This window comes from Nelumbo lutea, chromosome 1 (genome assembly GCF_056320005.1).
Source record: "Nelumbo lutea isolate HS-2025 chromosome 1, American lotus-T2T, whole genome shotgun sequence".
Lineage (NCBI taxonomy): Eukaryota > Viridiplantae > Streptophyta > Magnoliopsida > Proteales > Nelumbonaceae > Nelumbo > Nelumbo lutea.
This window is the reverse complement of record NC_142684.1, coordinates 62072396-62089773: the sequence shown is the minus strand read 5'-3', so window position 1 is coordinate 62089773 and position 17378 is coordinate 62072396. Positions and strand designations below refer to the sequence as shown.

General features: G+C 36.6%; 1 protein-coding gene and 1 non-coding gene across 5 annotated transcripts; both read right to left on the bottom strand.

Annotated features, from left to right (window-relative positions):
* Positions 1-2444: 2444 nt before the first annotated feature.
* LOC148874858 (small nucleolar RNA R71) lies at positions 2445-2551 on the bottom strand. The gene has a single exon (XR_016106035.1). It is a non-coding gene; the product is annotated as a small nucleolar RNA R71 (small nucleolar RNA).
* Positions 2552-8729: 6178 nt separating this feature from the next.
* On the bottom strand, positions 8730-16975 carry LOC148874857 (BTB/POZ domain-containing protein At5g47800-like). 4 transcript variants are annotated; one of them, XM_088983053.1, is made up of 6 exons: positions 16485-16975; positions 13577-13734; positions 13395-13464; positions 11367-11768; positions 10504-11223; positions 8730-9433 (listed from the first exon to the last, which is right to left on the bottom strand). In XM_088983053.1, exons 2-6 carry the CDS (start codon positions 13633-13635, stop codon positions 8966-8968), a joined length of 1719 nt encoding a protein of 572 aa, XP_088839179.1. In that variant the 5' UTR covers positions 13636-13734; positions 16485-16975; the 3' UTR covers positions 8730-8965. The 4 variants fall into 4 exon arrangements, with proteins under 4 accessions (XP_088839179.1, XP_088839170.1, XP_088839191.1 ...); XM_088983044.1 differs by having other exon boundaries at positions 13577-13769; positions 16485-16895; XM_088983065.1 differs by lacking the exon at positions 16485-16975 and adding an exon at positions 14246-14398.
* Between the last annotated feature and the right edge of the window lie 403 nt (positions 16976-17378).

The following is a 17378-nucleotide window of genomic DNA, read 5'->3' as shown; positions in this document are numbered from 1 at the left end:
TACCTGGTTGTGCTAATTTAATGGTTTTCAATAGTTAACTTAGAATATTTGTGGAGAAAGATGAAGAAGAGTTGAGTTTAAAATTGGTAGGATAATTAGTTTGTTCTTGTTTTATTTTTGCTTGAATTTTGTCTTGCCCGAGGATGGGCAAGGCTTAAGTGTGGGGGGGATTTGATGAGAATAAAAATTATCATCTTTTAATCCCTAAATATTCAGTCTTTTATACTTAATTAGTACTTAATTGGACTCATTATGCATGTATTTCGATTCAGGGCATGAAATAAGGCATCAGGAGAAAAACAAGGCTAATCGGGTAGTTTTGCATAGTTTCAGTGCTGCATAGTAATTTGGGCATAACACTCTCATCTGGACTCCGATTGAGATGATTCAAAATCATTGGAAATATAGGGAAAAACTCTACAACTTTCATGTTTTTAGGATTGATAGATTTGGACTGCATAAAAGTCAAAATCGGGCCCGAAGTCTAAGCAAATTCGTAGAGAAGCCCAACTCGTAGCAGAAGCCCAGTTCACAGAGAAGCCTTGCAGTGGCCCAATTCGTTAAGGAAGCCCAATACGAATACAAGAAGAAGCAAACTGCAAAGAGTCCTATCAAATTTAATTTTCTAATGTAAATTTAGAAAGATAAAAAAGATTGAGATTACTAGATAATAGATAGGATAGGATTAGATCTAAACTAATCATTAGGAATTAGGATTTTCTATTTTTGAGAAAGAACTCCAAAAAGGAGTTGAAAACAGCCCCTCCTCCTAAAGCTATATAAAGGGGGGGGGGGGACTAGCACTAGGGAGGAATCAATCAATCAAGGGAGCAAGGAGAAATCCTCCAAGAGAGCTTCAGCCTCCAAGGAAGCATTCAACAACCCAGGAGGAGAAGAAAGGTGGCGAAGAGGAGAATTGAAGACTCAAGGGCGAGGAATTCCCCTCAATCAACTTCTATTCAAGAGTTTTTTTTTTCTTCAAACTTTACTCTCTATTATTATTCAATTTCATTTATGTTTAATCTAAATTTTATAGTTGGAATGATTCTTTTCATTAATAAGATGAGTAGCTAAATTTCTTGATCTAGGATTTGGATGTAGTCTTTTGATTTGCCTATGATAGATTTTGTTTAATTGATCGGGTCATTGATTGTTGGGATTTATCTTTTATCTTAGGGCTTAATGTCAGTAATTAATTGGACATTAATTACTTGAATTAAGGTTTTGTGTGAAGTAGCAAGAGTGGAAGCATAATACTAGTTCATTGAGATAATTGACCTAGGGTATGTGTTGCTTAGAGATAAGAACACTCCTTTGTGATTGTTAAACTGATTTTCATTGATCTTAATGGGTTTGTGTTCATTGCCCATGATCACGAGAGTAGACACACGGTTAGCATGAACACACGTGTTGTATCTTGAGAGAGAACTTCATATAAACTGGGTAAATCTGATCATAAATTCCAACAACAATAAACCAATCTAAGAAAACATAAGTATGTCATAGGTAATAATTTGATGAAACCCGAATCCTAGGCTTTTTATAATATTCTGAATTAAATCTATTTACTTGCATTATAATTTCTTTAATTTTGCTTGAGAATTGAATTTTTAATTTCTAAATAGTAGAGAAATCTTAAAATTTGGTACTTGACAACACCTTCCCTGTGGGATCGTCACACTATTCACACACTATTACTTGCCCACGATCTGTATACTTGCTGAAATCGTACAACAAGTTTTTGGTGCTGTTGCTTGGGAAGGCAATACTGTCAATATCAAAAAATTTTGATACACTCTATTACTTTAGACCTCTAATTCTTTTTTTTTTAATCTGTCTTTTTGTTTTGCTCATTGCACAACCTTTTAGGTATTTATGTGAAGCGATCTAGATGTCCGATTAGAAGATCTAGATCTTGAAATTGATCGTAGGTGCAAAGCATTAACTAAAGCCAAAAAGAAGAGGCTTAGAAAGGAGAAAGAAGACAGGGCTAGGGAGTTGGAAAGTCAGGAAGGAGGAACACAAATTAATCAAGAAGCTTTTGAGGGAGTAAGAAAAGAAGAAGACATGGAAAACGACGCTAACAGATCCTTGCGCGAATTTTCCATACCAACTTCGACCATTCAGCCTAGCATTGAAAGGCCAATGGTTGCAGCTAATAATTTTGAGATCAAACCAGCAATCATTCAGATGTTAGTAGTCTCAGTTTGGGGGAGGAGTTATGGAAGACACCAATGCTCATTTGGCAAATTTCTTGGAGATCTGTGATACCTTCAAAATGAATGGCATTTCTGATGATGCCATCAGATTGAGGCTTTTCCCCTTTTCTCTTAGAGATAAAGCCAAAACATGGTTAATCTCTCAAGCTTCGGGATCAATTACTACATGGGATCAGCTCACAAAGGCATATCTAGCAAAATACTTCCCACCAGGAAAAAACTGCTAAATTGAGGCATGACATCACCAGTTTCACTCAGTTTGATGGAGAGACTCTCTATGAAGCATGGGAAAGGTTCAAAGACTTGCAAAGAAAGTGTCCTCATCATGATATCCTGGATTGGTTGATAGTATAGACGTTCTATAATGATCTCTCCCCTCTAATAAGAATTACTATTGATGCAACAGCTGGTGGGGCTCTCATGAACAAGAATGCTACAGATGCAAATGTTCTCCTTGAAGAAATGGCAGCTAATAACTACCATTGGTCTAATGAAAGAAGCATTACAAAAAAGGTTGTTGGTGTTTATGATGTGGATGGGTATTCTCTACTTGCTTCCAAAGTTGATATGATAGCCAAGACCTTGGAATGAGTGAACATCAATGTTCACTCCAACCATCCAAAAGTGTGTGAATCTTGTGGGGGAAATCACCATAATTCAAATTGTCATGGGATGGAGCAAGTCCAGTTTGCCAATAATCCCAATTGGCAACCAAACAACCCTTACTCAAATTCTTACAACCTTGGATGGAGGAATCACACCAACTTAGCATGGGGAAATCCAGGAAACTAAGGAGGCAACCAAAGGCAACCTTTCCAAAATAACTTTCAAGGGAGGAATCAAAATCAGCCCCAAGCACCACAAGAAAACAGACCCTCTTATGAAACAACTTTAGAGAAATTCATTGGGGCTACTTCTGAAAGGTTTGAGAAGATAGAAAAGCAATATGACAGGTTGGAGGCAAAGGTTGATTAAATAGCTAGCCAAAATAGGAACTTGGAGATGCAAATAGGTCAAATGGCTAGTTCATTCAATGCAAGAGCTCAAGGTACTTTGCCTAGAAAAACTGAAGTCAATCCCAAGGAGCACTGCAAGGCAATTACTTTGGGAAGTGGCAAACAACTTGAGGAATTGATGCCAAAGAGAGTAGAAGAAGAAAGTGGTGAAGCTTCAACAGAAATTATTCAAGAAGAAATTCCAAATGACCAAGCTAAAGAAGAGAAGAAAGAAGAGTTGTCTAAACCACCAAAGGTCAAGCCTTATGTACCACCTGTTCCTTTTCCTCAAAGACTAAAGCAACAGAAATTGGACAAACAATATGAGAAGTTTTTGAACATCTTCAAGCAGCTCCACATAAATATCCCTTTCATAGAAGCACTTGCTCAAATGCCGACTTATGTGAAGTTTCTCAAAGAATTATTGTCCAATAAAAGGAAGATTGAAGACAATGCTGTTGTTGCACTTACTTAGGAGTGCAGTGCTATAATCCAACATAAACTTCCATCAAAGCTTAAAGACCCAAGGAGTTTTTCTATTCCTTGCACTATAGGAGATACTGAGTTTGACAAAGCTTTATGCAATTTTGGTGCCAATATAAATCTAATGCCATATTCTATTTTTGAAAAAATTGGATTGCATGAACTAACACCTACTACTACTGCCCTGCAATTAGCTGATAGAAGTATTAAATATCGTAGGGGAATAGTAGAAGATGTTTTAGTCAAAGTGGGAAATTTTATTATACATGCTGATTTCATTGTGTTGGATATGGAGGAAGATAGGACAATGCCCTTGATTTTAGGGAGACCTTTCCTTGCTACTGGTAATGCTTTAATTGACGTACAAAAAGGTCTACTTACTCTTAGAATCAATGGTGAAGAAGTAGTATTTAATGTATTTAAAACCATGAAATATCCTAACACAATTGAACATGAAATATATGCAATTGATTGCATTGATATTTGGGCAGTTGAAGTCGATGCATCTAAATCAGATGATCCTTTAGAACGTTGCATTCTTAACTCTTGTAAAAATGTGCAAGTCTTGGATGAAAAAATTAAGGTGGTTTTGAACTATTTGGAAGCCTGTCAAGAAGAGTTCAAGCCAAGACAAGGAAATTTTTTACAATTGGATGGATCGACCTCTACCAAGCAATTGTGACCTTCCATTGAAACACCTCCAGCTCACACAAAACTCCTCCCATCTATTGTGCAGGCCTCTATTCTAGATTTAAACTCACCCATGATGGATGAGAGGGGAAAACATCGGATGTTGTAACTACAAGACCTGGAGGATCCGGTTTATGATTAAAAATAGGGAAGTTTGTTTTTCTTTTTTTTTTCTCTTCTTGTTTTTATAGCTAAGTTATTTCCACCTTTTCTTTTTACCTTACATTCAAGACAATACGTAGACTAAGTGATGGGGGGAGAGTATAGGATTTTATTTCAGTTTAAAAAAAACTCAAAACCTCAACTCTTTTGAAATCAATTAAAACAATGTTCTGGGAAAATTCTTGTGAACCTAGTAATGAGGTATGATCAAGGAGTACATGATTTATCTGAAGCCATTTCCAGTTAAGCTAGTCCTAAATTCAGGTTTCAATAAATGGGGTAGTTGTTTTACTATTGCTACAATTGATAGGATGGAGCATAAAATGCACCTACCAACCAAGTAATTCAATAATAGGATGGAGCATAAAATGCACCTACTAGCCAGTAAATTCAACAGTAGGACGGAGCATAAAATGCACCTACTGGCCAAGTGATCCAAAAGTGAGACAGAGCATAAAATGCACTAACTCTTAATAAAATAAAAAAAATATATAGAAAAAAAGAGAAAATAAAAGAGAGGTTTTCCCTGATTTACTACCTGGTTTGCAGTAGCAAAAATTGGATTGACTAATGAATGAGTCATGTATGACTTGGTTGTGCTAATTTAATGGTTTTCAATAGTTAACTTAAAATATTTGTGGAGAAAGATGAAGAAGAGTTGAGTTTAAAAATTGGTAGGATAATTAGTTTGTTCTTGTTTTATTTTTGCTTGAATTTTGTCTTGCCCGAGGACGGGCAAGGCTTAAGTGTGGGGGGGATTTGATGAGAATAAAAATTATCATCTTTTAATCCCTAAATATTCAGTCTTTTATACTTAATTAGTACTTAATTGGACTCATTATGCATGTATTTCGATTCAAGGCATGAAATAAGGCATCAGGAGAAAAACAAGGCTAATCGGGTAGTTTTGCATAGTTTCAGCGCTGCATAGTAATTTGGGCATAACACTCTCATCTGGACTCCGATTGAGATGATTCAAAATGCATTGGAAATATATGGAAAAAATCTACAACTTTCATGTTTTTATGATTGATAGATTTGGACTGCATAAAAGTCAAAATCGGGCCCGAAGTCTAAGCAAATTCGTAGAGAAGCCCAACTCGCAGCAGAAGCCCATTTCACTGAGAAGCCTTGCAGCGGCCCAATTCGTTAAGGAAGCCCAATACGAATACAAGAATAAGCAAACTGCAAAGAGTCCTATCAAATTTAATTTTCTATTGTAAATTTAGAAAGATAAAAAAGATTGAGATTACCAGATAATAGATAGGATAGGATTAGATCTAAACTAATTATTAGGAATTAGGATTTTCTATTTTTGAGAAAGAACTCCAAAAAGGAGTTGAAAACAGCCCCTCCTCCTAAAGCTATATAAAGGGGGGGGGGGGGACTAGCACTAGGGAGGAATCAATCAATCAAGGGAGCAAGGAGAAATCCTCCAAGAGAGCTTCATCCTCCAAGGAAGCAGTCAACAACCCAGGAGGTGAAGAAAGGCGGCGAAGAGGAGAATTGAAGACTCAAGGGCGAGGAGTTCCCCTCAATCAACTTCTATTCAAGAGTTTTTTTTTTCTTCAAACTTTACTCTCTGTTATTATTCAATTTCACTTATTTTAATCTAAATTTTATCGTTGGAATGATTCTTTTCATTATAATATGAGTAGCTAAATTTCTTGATCTAGGATTTAGATGTAGTCTTTTGATTTGCCTATGATAGATTTTGTTTAATTGATTGGGTCATTGATTGTTGAGATTTATCTTTTATCTTAGGGCTTAATGCTAGTAATTAATTGGCCATTAATTACTTTAATTAAGATATTGTGTGAAGTAGCGAGAGTGGAAGCATAATACTAGTTCATTGAGATAATTGACCTAGGGTATGTGTTGCTTAGAGATAAGAACACTCATTTGTGATTGTTAAACTGATTTTCATTGATCTTAATGGGTTTGTGTTCATTGCCCGTGATCACGAGAATAGACACGCGGTTAGCATAAACACACGTATTGTATCTTGAGAGAGAACTTCATATAATTTGGGGAAATCTGATCATAAATTCCAACAACAATAAACCAATTTAAGAAAATATAAGTATGTCATAGGTAATCATTTGATGAAACCCGAATCATAGGCATTTTATAATATTCTGAATTAAACCTATTTACTTGCATTATAATTTATTTAATTTGGCTTGAGAATTGAATTTCTAACTAAATAATAGAAAAATCTTAAAATTTGGTACTTGACAACACCTTCCCTGTGGGATCGACACTCTATTCACACACTATTACTTGCCCACGATCTATATACTTGCAGAAATCGTACAACAATTGGATTGGAGTTGATTCATAGCCAATTAATGGATCAAATTTGGGTTGCGTTAATAAAGGTTGGATTGATTTGAATTCAGACGAATGGATATTTGCAGACCTACTTGTTATTAGAGCTCATTATGATCTCTCTATAATATTTCTAGAAGCCCAAAACATCTTTAAAATTGCTTCTAAAATTTCTTCTGATGAAATTGCATGAATCTTTATTTCTTATTTCCACCAGACTTATTACAGTTGCTCTTCTCATTTTCGCCTTTGTATCATTTTGTTTTTAAAACCTGTTTGATGGATATATGTTTTTGTCTCAGTAATTTTAGTTTCTTTGCCTCCAAGTGGCAAATTAACTTATATCCACATAAGAGAAGGGTAAGAGTTTATAGATAAGTGGCCATAAAACTTATTTAAAAAAGATATCATTATGTGAATTTCAGAATTAGAGCCTGTATGAAAGTGCTTCTACAGTGGTTGAGCTGTATTAATAGAGCCACTTCCGATAAGCCATCTATTTGTAGTTTCAGTGGATTTTATGGCTCTTTCAAGTCTTTCTTTGGTTTTTCAGATTTTCAACAAACAAAACATGTTGGCTTTCCGGTTCTCCTGGTTCATGCAATGCCAGAAGTCGCTGCGTGAAAGCCCTTCTAAACTGACATTTATTTGAAAAAGAGCATGGGGTGTGGTCCATCTAACCACAACGACCAATATCCACGCATGTGCAAGCCAATATCCTTTTTTCTTACCATGAAAACATCCGGGAGTAAAACATTGTATGTGTTTGGCTCCATTTATATTTTTTCATTCAACATTTGTATTTTATTTGTTTGCAAAACCAAGAAAGATAATAATTATAACCATTTATGACAATTAGGCGCCACTAGGCAGCATAACAATGAAAAATCACCTAACCGTTTGAGGAAGTTTTAAAAAATAACTTCCCCAAAAACTAGGCGTGCACAGAAACCGAAGTGTCATTTTGCTACGTGGTAGCATTTATTGAATAAATGCCCATGGTTCCAAACACCCTCAATTACGTTGGACACGCATCCTAGCACCTCTTGATTTTTAGATCTTAACCTTAAATTCTTAAATACTAAACCCTAAAATCTAAACTTCATAGTCTAAACCCTTAAACCCTAAACCCTAAGTCTAAGGCCTCATTTGTTTTCTAGGAAGTAGAGGTAGGTAATTTGGTAGATTCCACAGAAAATAAATAAATCCACGTTCATTTTTTAGTATTAGTGGGTCCCAAAAAAAAGAATTATTCTCGAGCGATTTATTTATCTGGAAAAGTATTACTCTCCTCAAAGGTTGGGTAAATTGATTAGCCATACATGTCAAAAATTGCTAATACATGATAGGATAATATTGTCCCTTCAATAATGTCACTTTTTTAGATATATTGGTCATTGTACACCTTTACCTGGGGAATAAAAGAACACTGGAACGTAAGTGATCTTATTTGGATAAATGTTTCCTAAGAAACACTCAGATAAGTCATTTATCTGAGGCATAAACAAGACCTAAATCTTAAACCCTAAAATCTAAAGTCTAAATCATTAAACCATAAAATCCTAAGCCCCTGAATTGTAATCCCTAAACCTGTGTAAAATGGCTATGGTAGGATGCATGTCCTCCAATGTGGTAGGAGACAAGTATTTTGCTAAAGGGGAGTTAGCTATAATTTATGGACCCTAATCTGTTCACAAAAGAAAACTATTCCAACACGTTCCAACATGATCTACGTCCACACATGGCAAACATAGTGGGTCACAGTCCCATGGTGAGACGAATCATGCTGGAAACATGTTGGGACATTTTGTTGTGAGCAGATCCCAACAATAATTATATAAAAGCCAAATAATAATCAACTAAACATATTAGATATAGTTATAGAAACCAAACTTACTAAGCATTGAAGACCAGTGTATGAATTGCTTCTGCACTTCAGCTTTCTATGGATTGGATGAGCCATTAGTTAAGCAAATGAACAGAAAGAAATGAAAAGCGGGCATAATTAAAGGTTCACAAGATCTGTGGTGAAATGGCGCACTTTTGGATAGATTTACAAGGAGCAAAATAGAAGTGCAGAGATAGCTAGGACGACGTTTCTCTTACTTTTGATTTGCTCTTCCTCTCCATTTTCTTAGCCTCCATCTTGCTTCCAGACTTTGCTTCCTCTCTTATCTCTTGCCCCTTCTTAGTATCCGCTTCCCTCACCTCTCTCCTGGCAACCACCATCTTTTCCAACTCCACCGCCAGCTTTTCATCTAGTCTCATCGTTTTAGGATGATTTGTTTGATCAGATACTTTTGACTTACTGTAATTCTTGTCTCTGTGAATTGGCATCTGGTGTCCATCTCCAGGGATGACCTCCTCTTGTGGGGGTTGGTGAGTGGTTGGCCTGACACCTCTCTCCTGTTCGAAGAACAGCACTTGCACTACCGTTCTCAATGGCAGCCGCTCATTCCTTACCGCATGTGCGCATACCTGAGGAGATAATTTTCTGCAGTCCAGAATCCGACAGAGGTGCTTCTTCTCTGCTTTGCCTAAATCTGGGTGCTCCTGGAATCAATAAAGGCAAACAAAGTGCTTAAATATCACCGAATCTTCTTGCATATCCTGCTCAGAGCTTTCACAAAGAAAAAGATGTTTGTCGTATGTTAAAGAATAAAAAAATTTACCTAACAGGTTAAACTTTTAGGTTGACGGGTTTTTGAGATGGTATGAGTCTGTTTGACCAAGTGGTCTAGCATTTGATCCTCCTTACCCATTATAATTAATTAAATTTCAACACAATTATAAGTGGGCCTGTGCTTGTCCACATTGGGTGTGTTAGAGAATAAAAACCCTATTCAGAGACCTCATTTAACATGTTAAACTTTTAGGTTGACAGGTTCTTTGAGATGGTATTAGTGCATGTTTGACCAAGTGATTAGGGGTGCTTACGGTTCGGTAATCAGTTTTTCAATTTTTTAATTTTTACAATAAATATTAAAAAATGTATATAATATATATAAAATATTATATTTTAAATAATGAATAATATATCATATTATAAATATATATATAAAAAATATATAATATACATAAATATATAGAAATATATATATATATACCGGTAGAAATATATATATACTGGTTGGTTGGATTAACTACCGGTTTTCTATATTAGTTAACCGAAACCAATATTATATTTTTTGGTTCAATTTCGGTTGGTTTTCTCAATCGGTTTGATTTACAACTGGTCTAATTCGATTGCTGCCCCCGTTATAAGTATTAATTAAAAATCCTATTCAGTGACTTCACCAGATGAAAGTTTAATCCTTTTAGATTGAACCGTTCTTTGAGATTGTAGAATAAATCTCTAGCTAAAAATAAGACACATGTTTATCAAGCTAAACTGTCTAGCCATCTGGATCCATAATCAGATGGTTACCATTATGAAACGTGGGTTACTATCAAAAGCATAAAAAACCAAAAAGTTTAGGGCCCAGGTCTGTGTGGTGACTGTGATCCACATGTCTAATCCATTTGGTGGCCTTTGGACTTAAGATTTCATGGATAAATGTTGATTGCATTGTTCCAAGTGTATGTTGAGCACAACTATTCTCAATTCTAAATGCTTTACGTACCTTGAGATAAATGTCGATTGCCTTGTAAATCTCATCGTGCTGTGGCCGGGCAATTTCTGGCAAGGATTCTGCAAGAATGACTACCTTCAAAGCTGGCATATTGACGTCCCTTGCAACAACTTGGAGATATGAATCAATAACCTGTGCTACCTTCCTTATCACTTTTACAGACTCACTGTCCTCTGGAGAGCCTTTTCTTCTCCATTGTATCAAGAAACTTTCTAGAACTGCCCCTACTAAGTCGATATCATAGAAATGCCGATCTGTAGATGAGTATGAGGGGAAGAGCAAGTCCCTAACAGTTGCTTCCTCTAGTTGCCTACCTGCTCTCCTTATGAGCTGGGCATTTGTCGAAGAGGATACACCAAGAATATTTGCCTCGCTCAGTAGCTTCAACAGGAACCCAGTTGAGACTGATCCCTTATCAGTTGGTATCATACTTACAATGCTCTCATGCAGCTTCTGATGTTTCTCCTTGGCTTCTTCAGTCTGAGATACTGTATTCTCTGTTGTTACTGGTAGCCATCTGCATGCATATACATGCAATGCTTCTCCAATGAGCTGTGGTGGGAGCATATTTGTTGATTTTATTGCTGCAATTATACATTGAAAAAGGTCTATTTTGAGATTAGATATGTCCTCTGTCCACCAATCCTTTGGGACAGAATGGTGGCGCTTTTCTGTGTATCCTGGCCTGGTGTAAGTGAAGGACCATGTAACCTACACAGATATGCTGTAGTTAAGAAAAGAATAAAAATAATTCATCTTAGATTGGAGGAAAGAGAATGTCAAACTTTTTTCTTCTCTTACCCTTTCTGATCAGATGTAATTCAAGTCAATTTACAACTTAGTTTTTCACTAACCTTGGATGGATGTGTGAGAATCTTCTCAACAATTGAGTCAATGCACCGCCTGATGATTCCAAGATTTTCAGACCATTCTGATAGCTGTGCTGTGGTTTGTAGTGTCACAATTGAATCCTTCCAACCTTCAAGGATGCATGAGTTGAAGAAGGTTTCAAGCTTCATGACAAAATTTCCCTTCTCAACAGATTCATTCATCCTAAGGAACTTTGCAGCACATAATGCAGGTACAATGTTTCGAGCACTGAGACTAATAGCAATACCATAGCAGAACTTAGCACACAGCTCAAAAGCTTCTTCTCCTCCAGGAATTAAATGAAGCTCTACTACTGAGATTTCGCTAGGGTTGTCAGTATCAGAACAGAGTCCTTGTAAGAGGCCACATTTTGGAAGGAGTGGGAACTACAGTTAAGAATGCCACAATTAAGAAACATCCAACTTTGAATTGGAAAGAAGATTAGTATGGAAGCTGAAAAAAAAAATGTGAAACCTGATATGGTTATTTTTCTCCATTTCTTTGTAGAGTAAAGAGCTTTTAGCCAATGTTTGGTTTGAAGTAAAAGGTGGGGAAAGAAAAGGAAAGGTAGGGAAACCCATAGTTTGTAAAGGTTTCCCTGCCTTTCCTTTCCTTTCCCTACTTTTTCCTTCAAACCAAACACAGCCTTAGAATTTGTGTCTTCAGGTATTCATAAATAACTCCATTGCTACTCTTTACAATCTTTCAATTTTTAGGTTAATTATGATATATTTTATTTAATTTTTCAGGATATATAATTTTTCTTTTAACAGTGATGTGAGATTGACATTAAGGCTTAGTTTGGGAAGAGTACAAATGTAAATATATACAGTACAAATACATACAAAATAATACCAAATACAAGATTTTGCACTCTTTCCAAACTGAGCCTAAGAAAAAAAAAACAAAAAAAACTAGATCTCAGGATTTAGCATTGGATCAGGTTAATTTGAATTGGGTGTTTATTTGTTGCTTCATATGCTTTCACTAGGCTTTTGGTATCTTGATGTATTATCTCTTGGTGATATGACAATTCTTTTGCTATGAATTCATGTTTGCAATAGGATGAATATGATTTTTCTATTATCATCCAGTTTCTTCCGTTTGGTTCTTGTGTGGGCTTTGCTTTGATCATACCTTTCACTGGCTGCTTTGTTTTAAACTTTTGATGGGTCTAGTTACTTTCACATTAAATAAGCATATCTATGTCCAAACTATATAGTCCACGTAAGGCTGCAGGATGAAATATTCCATTCTGCCAGCTTCCTGCATTGTATAGTTATTTCCACACAAAGGAGATTTTATTCATCCACGTCGATGTTCATAACAATCTGATTTAGAGAGTATATCTTTTGGATCATATGCAATTATATCTTTTTTAAATACTCCAATTAATTCAACGTACCAAACAGAAGATCTAGGTTCATCCAGCTGGTTTGGGACACCATCTCTTGCATATTTTCATTAACAAAGGTGTGAAGCGATCATGAGAATGTTTTAAATACAATTCTTCGAGGAATCTATTGCCTCTTGCTTTGTGTTGGTTTAATTGTATGGGTGCAACTTGGACAGGTCCAGCTCGAGCCTGGACTGACCGAGCCTGCAATACTACAAGGGTTGGACTTGGAATTTCGGTCCTCGGGAAGGGCCCGGGCCTAGCCCTCAGATTGTCTGAGCCCAGCCTAATTATATACATACATGTCAAATTTCAGAATAGGTTCATTGACCAACCTAAGCCTGGCCGGGCCGGATACCAACCTGAGTGCATCAAATTACAGTACATGCTAAGCTTGAAACGAAAAGATTGGGTTTGACCCTAGGCTTGGTCTGTGTTTGGGCTTTAGGGCCAATCTTAGAGTATGGACTGGATTGACCATAAACCCGGCCCAGCCCACCCGACTTGCGCCCACCCCTATTTATTTCGAAGAATAGGAAATCCCGAATATGTGAAGGAAAACAATCATCTGTGAACGTTCTTGTTTGGAAGACTGAAATAATTAAGTAAAAACTACCTTATGAAGCAGATACTTAATGTTGTTAATTTGTATGGTGAGGTCGCTTGGCACATCTGAAGAGACAGACCTGCATGGTTGAAATATTTTTCATTAATTAACACCATTTTCTTGCTTAATACATAGTTTTCTACAAGAGGAAGATTTTGATCCTTTGTAGTGTAATTATGAGTTCACCATACCTGTTTGCCTCTTCTGTATAGAAGGTATCATGCCTGGTCCCAAGTTTCATAAACTTCATTCTTGTCTTGGTTAACTAATGGTTTCTCCCAACTAATCTCGTATCACATGCTCCTGAGTCCGCCCAGTTTAGTTAATAGAACTGATCCGTGCTCCTTGTCTGTGATAGATCTTCCAAATCAGTATAACCTAAACCTGAACAATAATTCCACTCACTGTAATGCTACCAAATTGGTAATAGTTGCATGCACCTAGCTAATTAGGAGGTGAATCAAAAGAACTATACATGGAGAGTACAGCTGAGAGGCTTCCTACTCTCCATCTAAGGAAAAAAGAAAATCAAAAAAGAAAAAGAAATTATTATTAAATAACAATAATTGGGAAAGAGAACAAAGGAGTTTTCTTAGAACACCCCATAAGAAGAGAAGCTATATCAAAGAGCTACCTTGTTAGAATGACTTCATATCTCATGGTTATATGTCCCAAATAAAAGGATATATCAAGGACCAAAAACAATGTTAATGGAAGACCGAGAAGAAGAAGAAGAAGACAACAGCAATGGACAATGAAAGTCCAGAAAAGATATAAAATTGTTAGTACTCCTTGGCTGCAGCATTAATAAGTTGAGTGAACATCCTATTGACTAACACAAGCAAATGGAGAAATAGTACTTTTTATTTCTTTTGAATGTGGATTAGTACTGTACTATATGCCATTCATCCAACAAGGATCCCATGATCTGCCTCACTGTTCTGACTTTAGTTGAGCCCAAGCAGATCTCCTTCTATAAAAAGTAGAGCTATACATTGAACAGCTAGCTTTTTCTATCATGCAAAAGCAAAGCAAATTGTTAGTGGTGGAAACTGAGAAGAGTTGGACCCAATAAGGGCAGACCCGCCAGTGATCTGCAATTCTGCATGCTTAATTTTTTATTGTATTGTTTTCATAAGTTATCTTTAGGATACACAAATGAAGAAATAAAGGAGTACTTATCCAAAAAGCTTTCTGGGAGCTTAAAGAAGAAACTTCACAATAAATGAATAGATGAGCACTTGGAGGAACATGTACATTACTCATGATCATATACTATTACTATGAAAAATGCATTAATTCTGGGAACATCTGATGCTCCACACATGTATGATGTATGCCATCCATCTATTTGTGGCTTATAATCCATACTAATCTGGACCATTCGCTTGGTAGACCTAACTGATCAATCTTAACCAACTGTAGAGACAGGGATACCAACTGTTGAAGCTTTTGATCTTGATGTGGGCCAAAAGTAAGACCCAGATCAAGATCATTTGCCACTAGTTATATTATTTATGTCTAAACCTTTTCAGATAGCCAATAGCTATTTTCCATTAAGAACTGATCAAAACTCCAGGCATCTTCTGAATGCCAAAGATTGGACCAGATGAATCAATATTGGACCAGAGGTATAGAGTCGTAGTACATAATAAGGCCAGATCAAGAGACAAGTTTTGGCTCTGAATGGAGTCTATCAAAGCCCACAACCTTGACTATTAACTCATAAACTTTAACAGAAAAAACAATAGGTTTTGTCTCTTCTGTTTATAACTAACGGGACTCCGTTTTCATGCATATATTCCATACAGAGAATGAGTGATATCCCGGAAAATATCATGCATTCAAAACGTTATACTGTGCTAGCTCTCTGTCATTTTCTTTTTGGAAAGTATGTGACTGCAGCAGCAGTTCCCTTCCTTTATCACCACCGATTCGTTGAGACCACAAATGGTGTTACGTGCTCTTTACCCTAGCTTAATGGTGGTAAAGGAGCCACGGTACGTGCATGGCACAGTACCAGTGGCCAAACGTCAAGTAACTCTCGACCCACTTCATCCTATTGTCTCCCGGTTTCAACGCCATGGACGGATAGTGATTCTTGAGCTAACACAAGATGTTACAGAGATTCGACAGAGTTGGTCCTGCTCGAACAGAAGGACCATTTGCTTTAACTTTCGCTTTAGCACCTTCTACATACGTGCTTAATTATCGCATATGCATAAGCATTAAAAACGATGACGAAGAACCATTAAATTAAAGCTCCTAAAAGCTAAAAGCTGCAGCTTAATTAATTCGATCCCCTTGTTTCTGTTCCTATGCAACTGGATTTTTAATTGGATATCTTACGATATAAACTAAAATCATGTTTTATTTGGATTTTTTTAAAAAGATATATAGATAGATGACACTCGGGAGTACTTTGATAAAGGTCATCCATATCTTCTTTTCTACAAAATTTTTGAGATACTTCTTTTATAAAAAGCGCTTTCTTTAATTTTTCTTTTGTTTTGCCTTATTATTCATTGTGGCTTTTGGAATGGACTCTCGCTGAGAAAACAGAAAACCATGAGAACCATACGCATCTAACATTCATTGGTCCAGAAGTTTTGATACCTTGAGAAAAACAAAGAGATATTGTGAAGTAGTATTAATTTCCAGTTTCAAGCCAATGGCTGATGAACACGGTAGGGTTCCCGGTGTTCAGTCAACGAAGCGTTTTCTCAGATCGATCGTCACTTTTTGGTGAATTGGTGAGCATTTTTTAATGCTTTTCATTTCTTTTTCTTACCCAACAGAAAACAAGAACAAACATATTTCACGTAAGTTTCTTTGGAGCAATAGAATTCATGTAACCGATCGAATCCACATATATCAAACAACAAATATTACCACCAATATTCTATATGATTGTTGGGTGATCGAACTGGTAACAGAAGCAGGGATGCGATATTGCAACAGATTTTTTTTAATAATAAAAAGCTTTTATTGCAGAGAATTCTCATGGCATTAACAAACTAAAGCATATGTGCACAAAAGAAAAACGGAAAAGGAAAACCATAAGATGTCAAGAAATTCTCTGCTGAATCTCAGACGAACCTGATAAGCGTTCTCTCAGCTGCCGCCTCTGGAAAGCAACTCGACTGTATTTCCAACTACTGAAAACCGCCCAAGTTCCGAACTCCAAAGCCCAACACTCAGAAAGCTAACCAAATCAAAACACAGAGAGAGAGAGAAAGAGAGAGAGAGAGAGGGTTATTACTTATATAAAGAGAATAGGGAGGAGTTCACGGGTTTCTGTTGTATTCACCGGGTGAAATGTACACGATAAGGTGGCTAAAGAAAAAGCGAGACTGAGACCCCAAAAAGATGATGAATGAATAAATGAGGTAGATTTGTTGGTTTAGTCAACATAGTAATGTAATTAATCATCATTCCTTCTTACGCATACACCATCATAATAAGCTGATTGAATTTGAAATGAAAGAAAATAAAAAAAAAAAAAAGAGAGAAAAGAGAAGGGATTAGGGTTTTCATTTGATTTGCATTTGGTGCTGTCTGTGTGCTGTGTGATTGAAATCGAAAGCAATCAAATTCTTCAAGTGGGTCGTGGGTCGTGGGTAGTAGTAGGTCGTGGGTGGTTGCTACTTAAAGCTGAGAAGCGAGTAGAAAGATCAAGATGAAGATTCTACTCCCTCTCTCTCTCTCTTCTTGATCTCTGTGTCTCCATCATTCTTCTCCCCACTATGTACCTATTTTCTCCTTCCTACAAGGGCCTGTTTGGCTTCTCCTGATCTTCCTGTCGGCCACGTGTCTCTGCCCTTTTGTCCGTGTCCATGTCACCCTGATGGAACCGGTCGGCTCCATGATTTGTCTTGGTTTGCTAAATACAATCAATAAGACGCTGCAATTCTTGACGTGGATGGATAATATTTAGAATCACTTAGGCCGCAGAAGTTTTTGGTTGGTTCGGAAGGAGGGTCAAGTTGGACC

Excerpts from the sequence above, each read along its gene's own strand:
- LOC148874857 (XM_088983053.1), bottom strand. The coding sequence starts at position 13,635 with ATGAAGTTTATGAAACTTGGGACCAGGCATGATACCTTCTATACAGAA. Across the intron at positions 13,465-13,576 it reads TATACAGAAGAGGCAAACAG|GTCTGTCTCTTCAGATGTGC; the intron begins GTATGGTGAACT and ends TCAACCATGCAG. Across the intron at positions 11,769-13,394 it reads TTAAGTATCTGCTTCATAAG|TTCCCACTCCTTCCAAAATG; the intron begins GTAGTTTTTACT and ends TCTTAACTGTAG.